The sequence below is a fragment of the Cervus elaphus genome, chromosome 25, assembly GCF_910594005.1.
Source record: "Cervus elaphus chromosome 25, mCerEla1.1, whole genome shotgun sequence".
Classification (NCBI taxonomy): domain Eukaryota; kingdom Metazoa; phylum Chordata; class Mammalia; order Artiodactyla; family Cervidae; genus Cervus; species Cervus elaphus.
Window position 1 is genome coordinate 20,000,431 of NC_057839.1, and position 24,220 is coordinate 20,024,650.

General features: G+C 38.7%; 1 protein-coding gene across 2 annotated transcripts in view; it reads right to left on the bottom strand.

Annotated features, from left to right (window-relative positions):
* Window positions 1-22,956, bottom strand: part of IPO11 (importin 11) — a 197,501-nt gene extending 174,545 nt beyond the window's left edge. For both annotated transcript variants that reach the window (XM_043887205.1, XM_043887206.1), the window contains exons 1-2: window positions 22,798-22,956; window positions 492-635 (exon numbers count right to left, since the gene is read on the bottom strand). In XM_043887205.1, coding sequence (XP_043743140.1) covers window positions 492-629 — 138 coding nt within the window. In that variant the 5' untranslated portion in view covers window positions 630-635; window positions 22,798-22,956. The remainder of the gene's footprint in view (window positions 1-491; window positions 636-22,797) is intronic.
* Between the last annotated feature and the right edge of the window lie 1,264 nt (window positions 22,957-24,220).

Consider the following 24,220-nt stretch of genomic DNA (forward strand, 5'->3'; position numbering starts at 1 on the left):
GACCAGTCGTGTCCCGAGAGAGCGTTCTTAAATCCAATATGTTCCTGAGTTCAACAACGTTAACCAAGGCACCCAACTAACGGAGTCAGCTATATACTCTACTGTAATAGGTTTATAATACTTCTCACACAAATAATATGAACATAATTTTTTTTAATCTTACAGTCCAGTCCCTTGAAAAGTACAGTAGTAAGTGCAACAGCTGACATACTGACAGGGGCTGGCACACACGTTCACATCGTTAAAAGTTTGCAACTTGAAGATTCATATGTAGGAGACTTACTGTACCCTGAGGGGTTATTTATTCAACCATCAACAAACATTTCTTAAACATCCTCAAGAGCCACGCCCTGAATTAGTATGTGGCAGGAGGGATGGCAGCCAAACATCTGGATCAGTTTCACTAAAGTAAGTTAAATTTAATTTAGAACAATTAAAATAAACTACCTCATTCTATCGAAAATAATAGTAAACTCTTTAGAACAACTTACCAGCAACACTGAATAGAAACCTGGCTGCGTTTCCCACTGCTTCAGCTGCTCTTCAGCGGGTTTTAACACGGCAGTATCCTGACTGGTGGCCTGTGTTAAGACCTGAAGGACAACAGTACTGGCACTATTGAGATCCATGGAAACCTGGAAATGACAAGTCAACATGCCTGAATGTACATTATACTTAAAAAATTAACAGTAACAAAAATGGAGAAAAGGCCTCAATGCTCTGAATTACTCCCATACTTCAATCTTTTACCTACTCTTTCAAGCTTCTGCTGGATTTCTCTTTCATGTACCACCCATACTCTTACTTAAAACCCCCATAATTCAAATTGCCTTTGCTTAAACCAATTTATTTCTAAAAGAAAATGCCATTTTATTATCCCATAAATACAAGGCAGTAAGTTGGAGGGGGGAGGGGCAATGACAAACAAAAAACAAAGTTACTAAATTCTGGTTAAACAACACTGCCTGCTCAAGACTCTAATTATTTTGTTTCTTTTTCTAGATAAGCATTATAAAAGCTATAAAAGTATTAACCATTTTACCCTTAAGAAGACCAGAAGGAAGAGAACTGAAAAAGGAATGCTTTGACTGATTGCTAAGTACCTCATGTTATCATCTTAGGTGCCTCCAATAATATGTATCTGAAACTTTTTTTTTTAATATAAAAGACAAAAGCATACCCAAGAGATATTGGAGGGGGGTGGTGGGGGGGAGGCAAGAGGACCTAAACCAACAAACAAAATATAAACCTTAAGTTAGAAAAGATCTTAAAGGTTGGATCCTTCAATAAAAATTTTTATAGAAGTTTAGTTAATGTACAATGTTGTGCTATTTTAAGTACACACCAGAGTGATTCCATTATTATAGTGTCTGAAACCATCCTAAAAACACATAAGGAATTTATTGAATTCTCTAGGATTCTGTTTCTAATCATCTCCAAAATTGTGTACGATTGTTTGTTAGGAAAGTATATGTAGTTGTTCACAATACACATATACAAAGTATGCAAAAGCAAAACTGAAAACGAGGACTTCCTTGGTGGTCCAGTGTTTAAGACTTCGTGACTGAGTCTGTGCTTCCACTGCAGGAAACTCGGGTTTGACTCCTGGTTGGGTCACTAAGACCCCACATGCTGCACAGCATGGTCTAAAAACCTTTAAAAAAAAATTTTTTTTTTAAAAACTGAAAATTAAAAGTTGATAGAAACTAGTTCTTGGTACAGAGGTGACTGGGAGTTAGCTTTGTGATTCAATTCAGTTCAGTTCAGTTTGTGATAGCAATTGTCTAAAACTGAAGAATGTTCCAGATAGTAAAAGTCTAAGTCATTAACCCATAGTCAAAAGCAAATTACTTCCTTTGTTAAGAGTTGTAATTAAATTACAATGACTCAAGAAGAGGGAAGATCCCAAAAAGTTATTCAACAAGAAATCTGACCCAAAGTATTATAACTTTTAAGGAAATTAATCATTTTGAAGCCTTTGTGAATAAATAAGGGCAAGGATATAATAACTGGAATCAGACAAATATTACCAATTAGCAATGGAGTTGGACTAAGGTTATAAATTAGTAGTCTGTTCTTGTCTATATCTTAGAAATGATTAGGGTGGTTCCTTGTAAAACATATATTACCTCCCTCACTAATTAGGAGTTTTTTGTGGGTTTTTTTTTTTTAACTTTCTTGGTAAATTTTTTATTGAAGTTTAGCTAATGTACAGTGTTGTTAGTTTTAAGTCAATCACACATCAAGGTGATTTAATCACATTTGATCACAAATCACACAAAGTGATTTAATAACATATCAAAGTGATTCAGTTATTTTTATATAATATATATATAAGTCATATATATTTTTTCAGATTCTTTCACAGGAGCTTCTTGAATAAGTTTTAGTGTTTCGTTATCACTTGAAAATAAGTGTAAGGATTTTCACTCAATTTACAGGGTTTGTTGGTAATGTATGATTTCAAAAATAGGCTATAAAAGAGAGACGCACTTTATGGAGGCCCAAGAAGATACTTTAAAGAGACAGGCAGGACCTCCCTGGTGGTACAGTGGGTGAGAATCCACCTGCCAACGCAGGGGACATGGGCTCAGTCCCTAGTTCAGGAAGATTCCAGCTGAACCACCGCTGAGCCTGTGCTCTAGAGCCCATGAAGCACAACCAGTGAGCCCTCAGTCACGGCCGAGCCCTGCGCTGCCCGCAGGCTGCAGCGACTGGAGCCTGTTCTCCGCAAGAGAAGCCACCGCAGTGAGAAGCCCACGGAGCCACACCTAGAGAAAGCCCACGCAAAGCAATGAAGGGCCTGCGCAGCCAAAAGTTAACTAATTAATTAGTTAAAATGTTTTAAAGAAAATAAAGACAACAGCAATATACTTTTCTACCTAGTTGAAATACAATGCAAAACACAAAAGCAAGCCGTGTATGTAATTTTTACCTTTTCCAGTAGACACATTAAGAAACAGAAACACATGAAATTAGTTTTATTATATCATATTGAACTCAATATATCCAAAATGTTATCCTTTCAATATTTTGAAAATACTAATAATGAGATATTTTACATCTTTTATCCTAAATCTTCAAAATCCTGTCTATATTTTATACTTAGGGTACATCTCATTTCAAACTAACCCAATTTCAAGTACTCAACATCCACATGTGGCTAGTGGCTACCATATTAAGACAACTCTAGAAAAACCCACTCAAAGTGGCACCAATCAAGGACTGGCAACACCAGCATCACCTCACAGAAACACAAATTCTCAATCCTCTCTCCAAACCTAGCAAATGAAAACAGGGGCTGACAGCAGGAGGCACTGGGACGAAGAGCTGTGCTTTAATAAGTCCTCTAGGTAAATCTTAATAATTGTCAAAGTCTGAGAAGCACAACTTTTAGAACATCTACAACTGAGGTCCATCTGAAAGTCCAGCTCTACTGGTAATGCAGTGGATGACAAAACATACAGGAGCTTCCATTACACATTCCTGAAAAAGGTCGACCAGCACTGATTTGCAGTTCTCACAAGGGAACTGTCTAAAGTATGAAGAGCAGGAATTCACTGATTCTCCCCCAAGCAAAAGAAAAATAAAGGTTTTTTTTTTTTTTTTAAAAAGCCAGCATCTGAGCATATATTGCATGCCAAGCATTGCAGTATGTGCTTTATGTATTTATTCCTAATGATTATTCTATGTGGTAGGTACTATTATCACCATATGTTAGGTAGGAAACTAAAGGATCAGAGACCTTAGCTTGCCAAGGTCACAGACTACTAAGTGGCAGTCCCTGGACTTGAATACCAAAGCCACTACTCTTAATCAGGATCTAATTCTGCCTTTCTGTGGTCCATGGGCCCAACAAGACACACAATATATAGTTAATAGATACTTGATGAATTAACAAAAGTGATCAATTCTGAACAATAAAGGACTTCACACTGAACCACATAGAAGCTTATTAACTGATTTATTCAACGAAATTACTGAAAACCTTTTTGTACCAGGCACTGTTCCAGGTGCTGTGAATACAGCTGTGAACGACATGGTGTCCCTGACTTCATGGAGTTTACATTCTAGTGGAAGAAGATAGTGTTAGGAGGTGATAGGAGGTAGTGATTAAAGAAAATAACGTTAAAGATGGACTCTGACTGTGTTACTTTAGATGAGTATTCTGAGAAGTCTGCTCTAGTGACATTTACAAGAGACATGAGAATGACAAGAGAGACCCAGCCGGGCAAAAATCTGAAAGCAGAGATCTGGATGCGGAAACCAATCGAAAGCAAAGTTTTAATATTATAAACAAACCTAAGAAAGCCAGTATAATTGACATTTAATGAGAAGAGGGGAAAGTTGTACAAGATAAGGTTGGAGAAACAGGCAGGAACAGATCATGTGAAGACTTTGCAGTGGAAAAACTAAAGTGTCTGGACTTTAGTACATGCACAAAAAAAAAGCCCCTGGAAGACAGGAAGAACATATGAATATAATAATAGAGAAAGGCTCCACCAGAACTCATCCCTACTCCAACCCCAAAAAGAAAGAAAAATACCATGTCTCTGTTTTGGGCTACTACTAAAAAAATAAAATCACTGACCACTGCCAACCCCCAGAGCAATTTATACCTAGAACAAAGATTACGCAGAGCACTCACACACACCTTCACACTTTACACTTCTCTAGACCTTCATGACAAAGCAATCTATGCACTCTAACCTTTATGCTCCACTTACCCTCACCATTTGGGCTTCCCTGGTAGATCAGTGGTGAAAGGAATCCACCTGCCAATGCAGGAGACACAGGTTCTATCCCTGGGTCAGGAAGAACCTCTGGAGAAGGATACGGCTACCCACTCAAGTATTCTTGCCTGGGAAATCCCGTGGACAGAGGAGCCTGGTGGGCTATAGACCATGGAGGCACAAAAGAGTTGGACACGCCTCAGGAACTCAACAACAACCCTCACGACTCATCTGGTCTAATGGGAATGACAGAATCCCTACCTCCCTCCAGCACCCTGATCCATCCAAGTCCTCCCCAGAAGAATATGCCCTGTCCTCTCCTCCTCTCGTTTTTGATTCCTGCTTCCAAGAGGCTCATTTCAGTCTGAGAGGGAGAGCTCAGCTTACATATATTTGGAGAACCAATGCTGTGCCAAGTACTGAAATAGTTGTTAAGAATTGAAAAGGGTCTTTTCCCCCAAAATATGGAGAATAATGAGGTGTGAGGAAGAGTGAAATATTCTTATTAAAACAAACTATGAAAAAGAAGTTTCTAGAATACCAGTTGGAATCCAGAGTACATTTCCCCCACAAAAACAATATTATGAGTGGTTTATCTAATGGGTAAAAAGGTTTTTTGGCCTAAGAAACAAATCATCATTTGTAACTTCTACTGGAAATATTTCCAAGTACTAATTAACTTACAAGGGAAGCTTTAGGCAGCAGTCAGTTCCTGAATTGCAGATTAAGTGTATCCTCAAAAATTAACAATTCAGCAATGACAGACCCATCACAATGGATTATTTAAAATGCCACATTACTAAAGCATATTAAATTTTTTAAAGATCCCATACCAAACCAATAAAAAGCAAATGTGGCATATGTATTAGTGTCATTGTTTTATAGAGGAAGAATTTACAGCTATCAAGAGAGTTGCCCAGGATCACTGCAGAAAACTAGTACATGGTGGAGCAAGGCCTAATATCAAGGTTCTGGAAACTCAGCTCTTCCTACTGAATTCTAAAACGGCCTCACCACACCACCCTGCTCCCAAATACCTAGAAACACACCATGCATTCCCATAACAGGTTCCTAGAGAAAAGGATTCCTGAATCCATCAGAAATCTGAAAGAACTACATTTCCTATGTATGAAGTATTCATGCGGTACTCAGTTGTAGAGTTCTTTTGAAAGGACAACAACGGCAACAAAGAACAGAGAGAAATGTACTGAGTCATTGAACTGCAACAGTGCGGAAGTCAACTTCATTTAGGATAAAAGGCAGATGACTACCGACTACTAGCAGTCTGAAGGACAGCACACCTGGAAACCAACCTTCAACATCTCTCTTTTGGAATTAGCATACAGGGATATAAAAGGGCTGCTACCGTTATCTCCACACGGCAGTTGAGGCAGACATAAAACTAGCCTCCAAAAAACTGGAGACCTGAGACTGAAAGAGAGGGAAGGAGAAAAGGAGAAGGGGAAGGCATGAGAGAAGGGAGGCGGGGCCCAGGCAGGAGGAGAGGCAGAGACAGACAGACAGACTGATAAGTTAGCTACAGCCAGGGGCACACTCCCCGAGGGACCGGACAGGTCTTCACGGCATGACAGGCTCATCAGAAGGGAGGCCTGAAGGCCGGAGCAGCTAGTCTCTCACACTGCAAGTGCTGTTACAGGTCTGTGTGTGGGGAGAGAAACCCCGCACCCGTGTTAAAACCATGTCTCCTTTGCCTTTCAGTGTTCCCGTTAATTATCAATACCCTGGGGACAACCAAGCAAACAGAAAGATGTTAAATTTGCCTAGATTTTCTAATTAATTATGCATACAACTGAGGTTGTTTTGATTTTCATTATTTTGAACAGTTTCAAAACCATAAGCAAGAGGAAACACTCCTTATGAGCATTTTATAAGCTCTTAACTATCTACCGAAGAGAATTACTCAAAATCTAAATGCATACTCCTTTTCTCCCCTAAGAACAATATGAGGAAAGGTGAAGGTGAAAATTAAAAGAGCAAGTCACCCTTCTCACTATTTCACAAGTCGGTCAGTTCGATTTATTCATTACCGGACCTACTATAGTCTTCAATTATATTAAAGTCTAATTAATCTAGCGATATGTGACCAAGAGCCTAAAACACTCAAACCTTCTAAGTGGGCTTCCTAGGCTAGATTCTGTAAGATATCTTCCCAATTCTGGAAAAATCCAAAGTCCAAAGATAATACAGATGTGCCTACAGTTGAAAACAAACTAATTTTCATTAAAAGAAATAAATAAAGAAAACCCAATACCTCTGCCTGTCACCAAAAAACAGACTTCTCAGGCCTGCATCAACTTTAATTTCAGTCATGACAATTTTTTAGTCTACTACATTACCTGTGTTTATCCTTAGTTTTAAGACATTCCATGCAAACAATAACCCCACCCCACTATTAAAAGCTAAAGCTGTGAGTAAATAAACTGAGAAAAAGAAGGCGTAAGATTATAAAAGAAGTTGAAGGAAAAAGAATTTCAAAATCAAAAAAGGTTCCCTCAGTGATATAATTTATTCAGGCATGGATCAATATGGATACTAAAACCATTAAGTGAAAGAAGAGCTGTTGGGAAACAGGATATTCCCAGTGTGTCTAAGTATCATCCCACAGATTACTTGCTAAATGCAGTGAAGAAATGAACCTTTAAAATGAAGGGATCTGTCCGTCACCAGGTCAACCAAGAAAGAAAATTTATTATAGTATCACCAACAGCTGCACAACTTGAGCTAAGTGCCTTCTGAGGTGATACAAAAAGAAGTATACAACCTCATCTCTGAAATACCAAAAATGATCGGCAACAATCAAATCAGCACTCTAGCTTCCATGTCCAGTTTAAAGGAAAGAAAGGAGGACTTCCCTAGCGGTCCAACTGGTTAAGAATCTGCCTGCCAAAGCAGGGGACACGGGTTCGATTCCTTGTCCAGGAAGGTCCCACGAGCTGCAGAGCAACTAAGCCTGCGCTCCGTGAGTACTGAGCCCGCGTGCTTCAACTACTGAAGCCTGTGCGCCTAAGCTGGAGCTCCACAAGAGAAGCCAGCACCACACTGAGAAGCCTGCGCACTGCAGTGACGTGTAGCCCCTGCCTGCTGCAACCAGAGAGAGCCCATATGTAGCTATGAAGAAGCAGCACAGCCAAAAATAAATAAATAAATAATTTTTAAACAAGAAAGAAAGAAAAGAGAATACTTCAGGAACAATGGCATGAAGAGCTCCATAGATCCTCTCCTCAGTTAAACTATAACTGATAAAAGTTACAAAAAAGAACCATTTACAGTCTCTGGAAAGTGTCTTTAAGGACACACAGCAAACAGAGAAACACTTACGTGAGAAATACTACTAAATTTTGGTAAAAATAGCAAGAATCTGTGGCACTTGAGCCACAAGCTCATTGCTGCTCCATAAAATGATAGAGGCTATACTCCAGGCAGAATGAGCCAAGAACAGGCAGCTCCCTCTGACCCCAGAATCTAGGGCTGCAGTTTCTCCCCACCAGGGGCAGGCAGCCAGCATTTCTCATCTGCCCCAGCTAGGTACTGCAGCTCTGTTCCAGACAAGCACAGCCAAAAGGTCTGGGTACTCTTCTTCCAGCCTGGCAGCACTCACGGGGCAGAAGCTCTCCCCCAGGACTATCAGGCCGAGCACAGTGGACCTCAGTCATGCCCACCCCAGGATGCTCAAACAGAAACAGTAACAGCTGGAGATATCAGTACTCCACTTTTAAAAATGAACAGACATCTAGAAAGAAGATCAACAAGGAAACATGTCTTGAACAACATGATACACAAACCAGACCTAACAAACATTCCACTCAACAACAGTAGAACGCAAGCAACCATTCATCTCAAGCGTATATCAAACATTCTCCGGGAGAGGCCATAATGCTAGACCAAAAAACAAGTCTCGACACATTTAAAAGAATTGAAATCATACAAATAAGTTATCAGATTGGAATCAGTAACAGAAATATGGAAATAACACTCACACTTCCAGATTTCAAAGCTTACAGTGGAGCTACAGTAATCAAGACAGTGTTGGTACTTGCAAGAGGCCAGATACACACATTAATGAAACAGATTTTAAAGTCCAGATAGACCCTTACATCTAAAGGCAAGTGATTTTTAACAAGGGTACCAAGACAATTCGATAGAGTCTTTTCAACAAATACTGAGGGAACCACTGAATATCTACATCCTAAGAATAGCTGGGCCTCTTCCTTATACCATAAGCAAAAATTAACTCCAAATGAATCTCAGAGCTAAGCATAAAGAGTTAACTCCATAAAACTCTTAGAAGGTCTAGCAATAAATCTTCATGACTTTGCACCAGGTAAAGCATTCTCAAATACGATACCAAAGCACATGCATTAAACTAAGAACAATTATATTCATCAAAATTTAAAACTTTACCAAGCAATACCATCAAGAAAGTAAAGACAATTCACAGAATGGGAGAAAATATTTGCAAATTGACTAGACTAAAGCATTTGACTGTGTGGATCACAATAAACTGTAGAAAATTCTTAAAAAGACAGGGATACCAGACCACCTTACCTGCCTTCTGAGAAACCTGTATGCAGGTCAAGAAGCAACAATTAGAACCAGACAAAGAACAATGCACTGGCTCAAAACTGGGAAAGGAGTACATCAAGGCTGTATATTGTCACCCTGCTTATTTAACTTACATGCAGAGTGCATCATGCAAATGCCAGGCTGAATGAATCAGAAGCTGGAATTAAGATTGCCAGAAGTATCAACAACCTCAGATATGCAGATGATACCACCCTAATGGCAGAAAGCAAAGAGGAACTTACAGCCTCTTGATGAAGATGAAAGAGGAGAGTGAAAAAGCTGGCTTAAAACTCAACATTCAAAAAACTAAGTTCATGGCATCCAGTTCCATCACTTCATGGCAAACGAGTTCAGTTCAGATGCTCAGTCGTGTCCGAGTCTTTGAGACCCCATGGACTGTAGCACACCAGGCTTCCCTGTCCGTCACCAGCTCACAGAGCTCGCTCAAACTCATGTTCATCGAGTCGGTGATGCCATCCAACCATCTCATCCTCTGTTGTCCCCTTCTCCTCCTGTTTTCTATCCTTCCCAGCATCAGGATCTTTTCCAAGGAGCCAGTTCTTCATATCAGGTGACCAAAGTATTGGAGCTTCAACTTTAGCATCAGTCCTTCCAATGAATATTCAGGACTGATTTCCTTTAAGATGGACTGGTTGGATCTCCTTGCTGTCCAAGGGACTCTCAAGAGTCTTCTCCAACACCACAGTTCAAAAGCATCAACTCTTCAGCGCTCAGCTTTCTTTATGGTCCAAGTTCCAGTCTTTGGCTACTTGATGCAAAGACCTGACTCACTGCAAAAGACCCTGATGCTGAGAAAGACTGAAGGCAGGAGGAGAAGGGGTCGACAGAGGATGAGATGGTTGGATGGCATCACCAACTCAATGGACATGAATTTGTGCAGACTCCAGGAGATGGTGAAGGACAGGGCAGCCTGGTGCGCTACAGTCCATGGGGTCTCAAAGAGTTGGACACAACTCAGCAACTGAACAACAACAGTATCTGATATGTGATTTATATGCAAAATATATAAAGAATTTTTACAATTCAATAAAGATAATCTAATTAAAAGGCAAAAGATGAGGGGAGGTTTCTCAACCTGATGAACACTATCTACAGAAAACCCACAGACAACACCATACTTAACGGCGAGAAACATAGCTTTCCCACTAACATCAGGCACAAAGGAAGGATATTCCCTCTTACCACTCCTTTTCAACATGGAACTGGAAATCCTTGATAATACAATAAAGGTAAGAAAAGAAAAGGTATATAGATCAGAAAGGAAGACCAAATCTGGTCTGCCTGAAGATGACATGGTCATCTATGTAGAAATCTGAAAGAATCAATCAAAACCTCTTGGAACTAATAGGCAATTTAGAGCAATTTAGAGCAATGTTGTGTGAATATACAAAAGTCAAATGCTTTCCTGTATACCAAGAATGAACAAGTGGAAGTGAAAATTAAAAACACAGTATCATTTACATTAGCACCCCCCAAAACTAAATACTCAGATATAAATCGAACAAAATACATACATGGTCTCTACGAGGAAAACAACAAAATACCAATGAACAAAATCAAAGAACAATTAAATAAATAGATATTCCATGTTCATGGATAGGAAGACTCAACACTGTCAACATGTTACTTCTTCTCAACCTGATCTATGGATTTTGGTTGGAACCAAAACTCAAAAAAATTATCTTACAGATACAAACAATCTGATTCTAATCTTTACACGGAGAAACAAAAGACCTGGAATAGCCAATACAATACTGAAGAATAAACCGGGAGGACTAACACTATCCACTTCAAGACTTACTATAAAGCTACAGGAATCAAGAGAGTGATTCTGGTGAAAGAGTTAGACAAACAGATCAATGAAACAGACTGGAAAGTCCAGAAATAGACACCCAGAAATTTGATCTTTGACAAAGGAGCAAAGGCAATACAATGGCAGAAAAACAATCTCTTCAATAAATGGCACAGGAACAACTGAATCTCCATATGCAAAACAAAATGAATCTAAACATAGGCTTTACATCTTTCACAAAAATTAACTCAAAATGGATTACAGACCTAGATTTAAATACAAAACTCCAAGAAAATAACCTAGAAGAAAACCTAGATGACTTCAGGTGTGGTGATTTGTTTTTAGACACAACACCAAAGACACACTCCATGAAAGAAATAATTGATAAGCTGGACTTCACTAAAATTAGAAACTTCTGTTCTGCTAAAGATAGTATCAAGAATGAGAAGACAAACCACAGACAGGGATAAAATATGTACAAAAGACATACCTGATAATGAAAATATAAAAAGAACTCTCAGGACCACCTGCCATTCCTTGGGGTCACAAAGAGTCGGACGTGACAGAGTGACTGAACGGAAGAGGCCTAGCTGGCGGTCCAGTGGATAAGGTTCCGTGCTTCCACTACAGGGGACTCAGGTTCAATCCCTGGTCAGGGAACTAAGATCCTGTTTGCTGTGCAGCATGGCCAAAAAAAAACAGAAGAAAAGGCAAAATGCATGCTGCAGTCCATGGGGTCACCAACAGTCGGACATGACTAAGCAACTGAACAGAACTGAAGACTCAACAACAAAAAAATCAAACAGTGTGATTTAAAAAATGGGCCGAAGACCTTAACAAACACCTTACCAAAGAAGATATATAGATGTGAAAATAATCATATGAGAAGATGCTCCACGTCATATGTTATCAGGGAAATATAAATTAAAATGTCAATGAGATACACTACACACCTATTAAAATGGCCAAATGGTAGGTAGCAAGAATGTGGAACAATAGAACTCTCAGACATTGCTGGTGGAAGTACAAAATTGTATAACCACTTTAGATGACTGTTTGGTGGTTTCTTAAACATATTCTTACTATACAATCCAGCCATTGCATTACATGGTATTTACCCAAAGCAGCTGAAAACTTTTCATCTATACAAAACCCTACACATACAGGTTTATAGCAGCTTTCTTCCTAACTGTCAAAACTTGGAAGTAATCAAGATATTCTTCAGTAGGTGAATGGATAAATAAACTGTGGTGCATCAAGACAATGGAATATTATTCAGTGCTACAAAGACACGATCTACCAAGCCACAAATAAAAAGGGATTGAGAAACATGTGGAGTGACTTCAATCTGAGGTGATGAAATGTTCTAAAATTGTTTGTAGTGATGACCGCACAACTCTGTGAATATACTAAAAGTCACTGAATTGTATACTTGCAGTGAGTGAACTGTGTGGTCAGTGCATTGTATCTTAATTAAGCTGTTATTTTAAGTGCTCTAACTATGTAAATGCCAAAGTTAGCAAGAGACCAAAAAAAGTAACTGAAGAAATCAAAAACATGTGGCTGAAGTATTAATAAGTAATGTTAATAAGAGCAAGAAAGAGTAATAGTTTAAGAAATTAAAGCAAGATTAAAGGACATAAAACTTCTGAAATAATCTGGAAGGTTCCAGAGGTGCTAGTCCCATTCAAATCCACACTTTACCATTTGAATTCATTTCAGTTTCTCAACAGGAAAACTCTTCTCCATACGTGCATTATAGGTTGTTTCGCATCCTTGCACAGTATATGTAAGTAACACTTCCTAAAGACAGTTTTCACTCAAAATGCTTCCATATATCTCCAAATACCTTTACGTTAAAGAACCATCAGAGCTGTTGAAAAATTCTCTATATGAGATGTCATGCAGATAGTTAAAGACTGATCTACTTTGGGATAAAAAATACACAATAAAACATATATAACAACAAGAAAGAGAGAAGATATTCCCTTGCTTTCTCTTCTCTATGCTGAAATATTCTATCTATTCAAGAGTGTCAAAGGACCTACAAACTACTTAGTGGTAGAAATCCAAGTTTAAATCCTAAACCAATCAGAATTTTAAAAATGATCTTTTTTAGTCTGTTGTGTAATTAGAGGAATATCTATAATATCAAATAAAAAATACTACATAAAATATATGCAGCAAAGCTATACAAATAAAAAATGTCTAAGAATAAAGACAAGCGAGAAACAGAATCATAAACAGTACTGTTCTAAAGTAGTCCCAGAAGGTAGAGGGATTTTAACAGTTTACACATTTTACTTTTATGATGAAAAATGATTTTTTTTTTAAGGCCAAGAATTTTCACTTTATATCTATTCTAAATTTGCATGGGAATACTTGCTTGATTTCTCTTCTGTAATCCTAAAACATTCCAACTCAAGAGCTTCAAATCATGATGTATTTCTCTTGACAAGCACATACCAAGAGATCATGGCGACATATTAAACATGCACATTTAAGTAGATAATGTGGTCAATAAGTGCACTCTCATCAAAACATTCAGGAGAAAGCTTACGAACTTGGTTTTCAGTAGCAAGAGTTGATAAGCAATAGTTCTGCCATATTTACCTAGATCTGTGATAGCAATGTTTACCAAAAGACAATCCTCCTCATGCAGGGGACTTTGAGCCTTATAATCCAGTTTTAACTACAAATATTCATCTCTAAAAATTCTTATGAAGTGATGTCAAGAGTTTAAAATATTTAACAAAAAAAAAAAAAAAATATTTAACAGTCTGAGAAAAATGAAACTAACAAAAAAAATTTTTGATTTATTACTTTTTTACATAACGCTTCACATACATATATATTGTACTTTCATCACATAAAAGGAAAATAAATTTGTGTTTGTTAGCAATAGTGTGTTTATCTTTAATTTTACTTTGAAGTCTTTTCATGTTCCATGAAAGCTTCCACATCTACACACTCCTTTACCAGACAATGGCCTACTGCTGCTACTGCTAAGTCACTTCAGTCGTGTCCGTGTCCGACTCTGTGCGACCCCGTCCCTGGGATTCTCCAGGCAAGAACAATGGAGTGGGTTGCCATTTCCTTCTCCAATGCATAAAAGTGAAAAGTGAAAGTGAAGTCGCTCAGTCGTGTCTGACTCTTCACGACCCCATGGACTGCAGCCCACCAGGCTCCTCCGTCCATGGGATTCTCCAGGCAGGAGTACTGGTGTGGGGTGCCGCTGCCTTCTCCGAATGGCCGACTAGGATGTAAAAATAAACTGATTAACCTGCAGTGCCACCTGATGGTGACAGGTAAGTAGCACATCCCAAGAGTATGTTCCAAGCATCCTTCTCCCTCACTGACCTGGGAAGAGCACACTGTGATTCTCTTTAGTGACCACCTGGCCAGGACAACCATCTGCAAGGTGGCAGGAAAACTTCCTTACACCACTGTCTCTACTTCTTTATTTGAACCCTGCATCATGAAAAATACTCTCATCTCTAGCAAAAGAAAATGTGAGATGAAAATATGTTTTTGAGCTTCATAGAAAATAAAATGATAGAACTTAAGAAAATGTAATACTCATAAGCAATGTTTTAGCATAAAGGAGACTGAGAAATTGTGGAACAGGAAAAGGCAGAGTGATAAGAGGAGCAGGATGAAAACACCCAAAGAGAAAAACACTGCAGTAGTCCACATCTGACAGGACAAGTGTTCAGAAAGAGGAAGAATGGCGAGACACAGGCCTTTGAGAGTGACATAGTAACTTGAAAGCTACAATTTTCCTCCTGGAAGAATAGGTACTAGGCAAATAAAAACCTGAATGAAGAGTAGCCTTTTTGGTGAAATGTATAAGCAATACAGTATTTACCATAAATTACTGGAACATCCCCTACAGAGAGATAAGGGGAAGGTGCTATTTTTTCAAAGACAGTTAAAATTCCTGAAAGTCAAATCATGATCTACAATTCAAGTCTATGAAAAGAAGAACAGAAGGCAGAAAACATATTCTGGAGGAATCATGGATAGGAAATATTACAAAACTGCTAAACTGCCTAGGATCAAAAGCAAACTAGTGAAAAATGTGTCAAAGAAAAGGAAGAAATGAATTTCTGTGAAAACTAGGGGAAGAGTTCCAACATAACAAAAAAGGAAAGTTATCAAACTAAAAAGCATAAAGAAAGGGATATTTTATTACTGTGAGAAACCAAAATCTTAAAGCAGTTTGCCCAAAAACTAAGTTAAATTCGAATCTGACCAAGCTTCTAGATAGTACAAGCAACAGTTAGAGGGGAAGCAGGTGGAGGTAAGATGAAATAAGATTGACCATGAGCTGACAACTGTTAAACCTGGGTGGTGAGTAGATAAGGGTTCCTCATACAATTCCCCCTACTTTTATGTATGTTTTTTCAAATGGCAGCTAATGGACCACGGTACAGAGAATATGAAAGCCACTGCTCACTCCCGACAACACCCACTCTGGGAACTTTAACTGCATTAGATGTAAAGTGCTCCTTCCGCCACACCATTCTTACCTACAGAACATACTTCTATTACTACATCTATTTCCTTGTTAATTTGAGTCCCACCTACAAAATTAGGAGCTGCATAAAGGCAAGAACTGTGTCTTATTCATCTATACCTGCCTGCACCTAATATAATGTGTCAAAGATGTAGTAAATGTTCAGTAAATGTTTGAGGAACTTAAAGCAATAATGTGATTGCAATTTCTAAGAGTGGAAGGCAGGCTTTCAGAAAAGGCAAAAAAGAGGTGAAAGAAACATTTCTGGAAGTACAGGAATTACATCACAGTAGAGAGAGAAATATCTATAAAAGATACTACAAAGGTAAACAGTCTGCTGAAGGGCTAAAAAACAAATGAAGGAATAAATGAACAAACAGTTCACTCAGCAGCTTCAGCTACTGAAATGGGGCACATTGAGCCAATAAAAGTTAACAATGCTTTTCACTGGGAATATCTAACATCCTTTGTTCTAATCCTGTGCTCTTTATCAGCTTTCTCATACTTACTGGCTTATCATTAGACTTTTCCACATTCATTCATTCAAATGTTTATTGAATACCTACAAATGCCAGACATTATTCTAGGCACTTAGGATACACCAATGCACTAAAAAAGCCAAAAAAAAAAAAAAACCCTGTTCTCATGAAGAGTATATTCAAGTGGGTAGAGACACAGAAATAAACGTGTAACCTATATAGTACATAAAAAAGCAGTATACAGTGCCAGGACGCAGCTGTGAGAGAAGGCCTACCCAATAAACCCACGGATTTGTGTTGTCCTGGGAGTTTTTAGTAAAATGGCATTGAAAAACTTCAGTGAGTCTTTTGCCTGTTTGGTATACATGGGAGTCCCCATGACTGAACACATCCTTGTCAGAAAAGCTAAGGAACTTTTCCTGAACAGTGACACCCACCAACGTAATGCTAAGCAGTGAGGCCCCAACTAGGTCACCACCACCTTCTTTGACATCTCTCTAGGTGAAAGAAAAAAATACACATTTGTATAAAAACTACTAAAGAACAGCAGTATGCTTACTGGTTTTAAAGTTCCTTGTCTGATGCCAAAGAAATGAGAAGGAAAAACTCTTAAGTGTGACTCTGGACAAGATACTGTTCTTTGGGAGTAATAGCACAGCCCAAATTTTATAGACCATAACTGACCAAATTCTAGTCAAAACTTTTTGCTAACTGTGAAGGGATCATCAGTCCTCTACAAATGTATGTATCTTTGACTAGTAGTTTCCAATTACCCATCCAGGATATCTATGATTCGTCTTAGAAGAATCTCATAATCTTGTTGTGACAGTTTAGCCTGAAGAGTCATTTGTATTTATAAAAATTCACTCATTAATGTATAGGCTGTATGCCCAGTAGCATCTTCAGAATTAACAACTGTTCTACATTTCATCACTAAGATAATATTTTGCATCATTAAAATAATTTTGTATCACCTTGGAGCCATCCATACCACTTCTCTCAACAGTAAATATATCTAATTTAAGCATTCTGTTTTACTGGCCAAGAAACTGCATTCAAAAGGTAAAAGAGATAAATTGTGAATCCAGTATGGTCACAGGCAAATTAGTGACATTTCTGGGGATTTAGAATTCAAGCCTCCATCACAACCCCATACTCTCTATTGATCACCCAATTTTTTCTTTTAATTGGACTGTTGTCAAATTCCAAGTGAAATTAACTGGTTTTTAAAAATCTTTAGACTTGAGAGCCAAAATACAATAAAGACTATAGCTTATCTTTCTGATAAATATTACAGCAAAACTGAAAACCAAAATTAACATCAATGAAAACATAAGTTAAAAAGCTTAATATTAGGAGAAATTGTAAATGACTAAAAAGATAAAGGATTATTATACAGAATATATATGGAATGTCTGTAAATCAACAAAACAAGAAATAAAAAACAGGATGAGGGATACATAGAGACAATTCATAGATGGGAAAAGTCAAATGGTCAACAAAGATCAGGACAGACAGATAGCCTCACTGGCTATGAGGAATTTTTTTTAATTGAGATATTACTTTATAATCATCAGACTGGCAAAAATTACAAAGCCTGAAAGTATTCAGTGCTTGCAAGAACGTATGTAAACAGAAATCTTTAAGCACTGCTGCTCAGAGTATACATTAGTACAGATACTTCAGACAGCAATCTTGCCATCAGGAGTGAAATGCGTTTGTGTGCGGGGTGTGGGGGTGTGTGTGTGTTTATGTATCCTACGATGAGGTAATATCCTATGCCCAGCAGTTCCACACTTGATACTGTAACTAAAGAAACTCCTGCATAGGCATACAAGGAAGAGAAAAGGATAAGGCTATCTGTCTTGGCACTGTCTACAGTAAGAGCTAGAGACAATATACCACCCGTCTTTAATGGAATGGATACATAAAATATTTCTTCTCTTCCCCCTGTAGAATGTGTTCCCTCTGGCTGTAAAATTCTTGCCTCTAGCTATTAGCATGTCTTGCTGTTTAGCTTCAATCCAGTTTCTGCTCAAACTGTCAACTAATCAAATAAGTCTTCCCTGACTGCCTAATCTAAAATATAAAATAGCTTTCCCTTCAATCAAGAAACTCTCTACTCTGAATATCCTTCCTTCTATTTTCTAATCTTCCATTTTAATATTTTTAACTGTCTATATTCTAATATAAATGTTTTTATTGTCCAGAATCTCAATTATAATCTAAGATCTAGAGACCAGGGACTTCGACTTGTTCAAACGTATGTCACCAGAATCTAGAAGTAGGATCTGGTACACAAGAGAATGATGAATAAATATTTGTTAAATAAATGAATCCAATGACTAAATCCCAATATCTGTGTACAGCTGTGTAAAGTCACAAAAACTAACCTAAGTCTTTGATGTTTCAAACTCACTCAGTCTAACCTCCAGAATATGTAACATTCACATTTTTTTCAATTTTCTGGTTATTCACATTCCATTCACAGTATTCTGCAATAAAGCAGGAACTACTCTGAGAAACAAATAAGAGAGTCACTGCATTCAAGTCTAGAGAGGAAAAAAGACAATTACAAAAGACATTATAAAAGCTATACTAAGCTGTTATGGAAGAACACTCAGAAGACCTAACTCACCCTAGGAACGCTAGGGAAGGCTTCCCAGAGAGCAAGGCCACATTTGTGCTGAGTAGAAGTTATCCAGATGAGCACATATGGGTATTTGTCAGACAAGAGATGGGTATGTTTGAGGCAGAGGACACACAACATACAAACATCTCAACTTTAAAAAAACATCCAAACACGTCTGAAGACCTGTAAACAATTCAGCATGACAAAAGAATGTGAGGCTGGAAATAACAGAAGGTGAAAGCAAAAAGCAAGCAAGACCCAAAGCATTAATGTCTCTATTTCCTAAGCCTGGTAGTTTGGATTTTTATCTGAATGCCTGTATAAAAGGACTGCAGAATAACAGTACAATCACCCTACAGAAAAAGAAAGGGTACAGAGGGGTGGTGCACTGTCAGAAGCAAGGGAATTTTTTAGAAGGTTTAGATAGAAGTCCAGATAATACTGATAATCTGAACCAAGCTGGTAGCCACAGAGAAAAAGTAGATGAAAGAGGTAAAACAAGATTTGGTTAATTATTATATAGGAAAGTGAGGGAAGGTCAGCCCATCAATGTAGTAACAGGGAAGAGTTAAGATTCTGGGTGTCTCCAACTGAGTGATGAGCTGTACAGAAGAATCAGAAGAGGAAGGGAAGCAACTTCAGAAAGGGTGAGATACATAGTTTTTCTGACATAAGTTTAAAGTGTCTTACAACAGCCACAGTGTGTCAGTGGTTAAGAGTGATGTATGCTAAACAGAGATTTGGGAGTCACCAAAATAAAGACAGAAGTTGAAGTCATAATAGACGAAATCCTTCAAACAGAGTAGGCAGAGAGGCAGAAGACAGTACCCCAGAGTGAAATGAATATTTAAAGTGGCCAGAGAAGAGAGAAAATATACCAAGGAAAGACTTAGCAAGATATAGAAGGGACATAAGGAAACTACAGTGGCACAGAAACATAAGAGAATTTCAAGGGGGACAATCAGTCAAAATGTCAAAGATTTACAAGATTCCATTAAATTTCAGACTAAAGAGATCAATAGTGACCATCACCCCATCAAATTCAGTGACTGCAACAGACGGCAGCCTTCAACACATTGAAAAATAAACAAACAAATAAATAAACAAATATATAAGTAACAGGAAGGTGGAGAAAATGAGTATAGACAGCTCTTTCAAGAAATTTAAGAAAAATTATTACAGATAAAACTGAAGAGGAATCTAGAGTAAAAAGAGTATATTTAAAATGACTGCAGTATGTTTAAATCCTAGTAAATTAGAACCAGTTGAGAGTAAAATGGATAAGCAAGTGTTATGGACTGTATTCCCCAAAATTCATATGTTGGAGCCCTAACCTTCAGTATCCCTGATATTGAAGATAAGATTTTTGAACGTGTGATTAAGTTAAAATGAGTCTATCAGCATGGCCTCTCATCCAGTGTGACTGGTGTTTTAAAGAGAAAAAGAGACACTAGAGGTTCTAGTGCTCAAAGGTTCAGCCATGTAAAGAGGCAAAAAGAGTGTGGTCATATGTAATGCAAAGAGAGAGGCCTCAGAAGAAATCAATTCTGCACTAACCTTGGTCTTGGGCTTCCAGCGTCCAGAACTGTGAGAAAATAAATTTCTGTTGTTTAAGCCACCCAGTCTGCTTTTTGTTATGTCAGCCCTAGCAAACTAATACATCAAATAAACATTGTCCCTGAGGAAAAAAGAGAAATCCAGAGCACAATTAGAGATGCACAGATAAAGGTGGATGAGTACTGGGTAAAAGAAGGCAAAAGCAATGACATTCCCAGCATTTCCTCTGTGAAGCAGAGGACAAGATTATCCAGGAAAGAGTAAGGAAGGAAGGAGGTAGTGGGCTAATAACCACCATGGGAGACAAGAGTAATTACTAAAGACATCCAGGATTAGTAGGCTGCCTTTTCATTAGTCAATAAATGTTTGTTATTGAATGAATACCTAGCTGTCATTCATGAATGCTTTAGTTCAGTTTTGATAATGTGAACTCCAAGTAACTAGCAAAAGAAATGCATTTATAGTGATTCAGAACCTGAGTTAAAAATTTAGATAATATGTGACCTTATGCAAGTCACTTAGCACTGCTGGGCCTTTAGCTGCTTCAACCTAACAAACCAGACTTGATATCCAGCATAAGATCACCTCAGATTAAAAATAAAAAGTGCTATAATTTTTATGCAGGTTTGTGCATGACCTTGGTCTTCAACTTTTATCAACCAACATAGTGTGCCTCAGGCTATAATGTACATTCATGTCATCTGGAAAGCTTGTTAAAATGCAGATTCTGATTCAGTAGGTCTGGGTTAAGCTGGAGATTGTGAACTTCTAACAAACTTTCAGGTCATGCCATACACCACATTTTGAGCAGCAAGGGTAGAACACTGTTCCAGCTCAAGTTCTACAAAGCTTTTAACTGTCGATTTATCTGTAATCAGCCTGAAATTTAAAAAACCAAGCAAAAACACTCCAGATTCACATCTGACCAAAATGTGTCTTGCTGTTTCCTAAAACACTCTGAAATTAACTGACAGTCCCCATTTGGTGCAGACAGGGAAAAGAAAGGAACTGTCATCAATAACACTAAACTAGGAAAAGCCCAAGATTAAATACAAACACACACACACATACATATATACAACACAACGGTTAAAATCTATCTAATCAAACTATGAACATTTCTGGAAGAACACACGTACTTATCTCTAGAAAGATTTTCAGTACACTTTAACTGCCAAGTGTCTACAAGGATTCTTTTGCTTTCAGGTTTGATCCTGAATAATCTTCACCTATTTATTTAGAACCTCCAATCATTATTATCACAACTAAATTCATTTGTGTTGAGTATTTCCTTCTGCTTTAGGAAGTGTAACTGGGGCAGAGACAGTCCAGCTGCCCTAAGGCTGTAATATATTGCCACAAATCACTGCTATAATTAAACTGTTCCTTCTATTCCCTGTCTTAGGAGTTACAGGGGGGAAATTCCACAAACCTATTACACCAGTAGGGAAAGATATTCAGTCTAATTTCACAGAAATCTTCTCTAGTGACAAAAGATGTAAGGAAATGTCATGAAAAGGATGTCATAGTCACACCACCTTTAACCTGAAGCCTCGGTACTGAATAGAGAAGTCTGAAATAATGTGAAAATGAAGGAATGAACTCCCAATCCGTTAAAAAGATAAAAAGCATTACGGTTGTAAACTGCTCTTCCTTATTCCCTTCTTAAGAATAGACAAACTGCAAGGGCACTACCGCACTACAAGTGAGGTCGTTCAAATGGGGTGGGGAGGGGAGATGTCAATTGGAATCTTGGCTCCAGGAGGCAATACAGCAATCCTAACTATGTTGTCAAGTTAATCTGAAAGAGAATACTGCCCTCTTTCACCACCACGTTCACAAAAGGATAAAGAAAAATGACAGATGCAATGGGCCTCAATATAGTATTGCTGAATCACAAAAACCCTCAAATTATAAAGCTGCAGAAGAAGCTGGGCTCAAGCATTGGCGGCCATACCTTAGCAAGTAGGTCCTCTGTGAAAATATATAACTTCCTTCACGTTTTCTCTAAAGGCAAGCAAGGATCTAATAATCAATTAAAGCTTTCACAGCATTGCTATTAGCAGCAATGTCGTGGATGCAATATGCAAAAACGTACAAGGATTTTATACTAAAGATGACCACGGTCTCTGCAAATTAGCACCACCTATCCCCCAAGGGCAAATGCACCACCCTAACCCGCAATCGCAGCCACAATGAGCACCCTACGTCCTCATTTTGACACCCAGTCCCGGCTTCCCCGGACCCTGATTCCTCCGCGATCATGCTTCCCGCTGCCAGGCTTACTGGGGCAACCTCGAGCTCCCAGGGGTCCTTAAAGTAACAGAGAGCCAAGCCTGCAGGCCGCCCTTTTCTCGCTACTGCTATGCCTGGCCTCCCAACAGCCACACGTTCTTCCCTCGCCTCTCAGGTCTCGGCTGCCCAGCCCACTCCTCCCTTCCACAGGCGCGCGCTCTGAGGCTCTCAAGCCGGGGCCTTACTGTTTGGTTCGGTCCGGAATAGCCGGTCTCTCCCGCTTCCACGCCCCAACACGAAGCCGCGTCGGCTGCTTCTGCGCCCCACGCTTCCAGTCCACACGCCGCCGCCTACTGATGCCGAAAGCGGCTTCTAGGAACGCGCCATGTTCAGCGTCGCGGCTGTAAACGACACGGGCGCGTGAATACTGCGTCACGGACACCGGAGCGCGTGGACTAGGCAAAGAGAGAAGATGATAGGAGAACGGCGAAAGGAGAGGGAGGAGCTTTCTCTTCGAAACCAAAGGCGCCGGGCATCTAAGGCAGCTCTGTGCGCTTGCGCAGTATAGGGAGCGGGGACCCCCAGATGCAGCGCGATCTGTAACCATGGAAACCATAGATTCCCTTTGCCCTGCTCCCAGGAAAATCAGTTGTTTCCTGGGTTGATTGAGACTTAAATCAAAATAATTTCCCCATTCTTATTATGGATATCAGCTGCCAAACTGCACTGTTTTACAGATCTAAAGAGAAAAGAATTGTTTAAAATAATCCTACTCTCAGCGGTCAACCCTCCCATGTATATTTATTTTTTAAGGTCATACACTTGCTTCGTGGGCACTCTAGTCCAGAATGATGAGGAGGGGGGGAGGAGATTAAAATGAGATAAATCCAGTTATCTTTGCCTCTGCTATTAACTAGCTTAGTGACCTAAGTATTCTTACATTTAGAAAAAAATTGTAAGGAAATAGTCCTGTGTTCATAAGGATTAATAATAATATTTTTTAAAGATGATAACAATCATTTAGAATGTGCTAGATACAGTTCTAAGATCTTCAGGTGAATCATGTATTTAAATCCTTAAAACAACCGTATGAGATGCTTTTTACTGTGCCCACTTTACAAATGAAGAAGCTGAAGCAAGGAGAAGTCAAGTAACCTGTGAAAGTTCACACAGCTAATAAGTCGCAGTGTTACGATTTGGATCAGACAATCATAAGCCTTGCATTACAAGGATGTTCATCGCCCAAGAGCTGTTTCTCAAAGTAAAAATATAAAAAAATTACCTAAATGACCACCAAGAAAGGGATGATTAAATTATGACAGATGCATGTATAATACAAATTGGCAATACAATGCAAGCATTAAAAATTATGTTGAAAAATAATCTGAAAAAGAATGGGTATATGTAGAAGTACAGGCTTTCCTGTGGCTCAGGGGTAAAGTACCTGCCTGCTAGTGCAGGCGATGCAGGTTCAATCCCTGGGATGAGAAGATGCCCTGGAGAAGAAAATGGCTACCCACTCCAGTATTCTTGCCTGTGTTGACTTAAAAAAATAGTCACAGTCTGAAAGTTGAGAGTCATGTTTTATTTGGCAGAAATGTTTAGGACTTAAGGCTGGGAGGGAGCATCTCAAGTAGCCCTGAGAGAGCTGCTTCCAGGAGGTGGGGT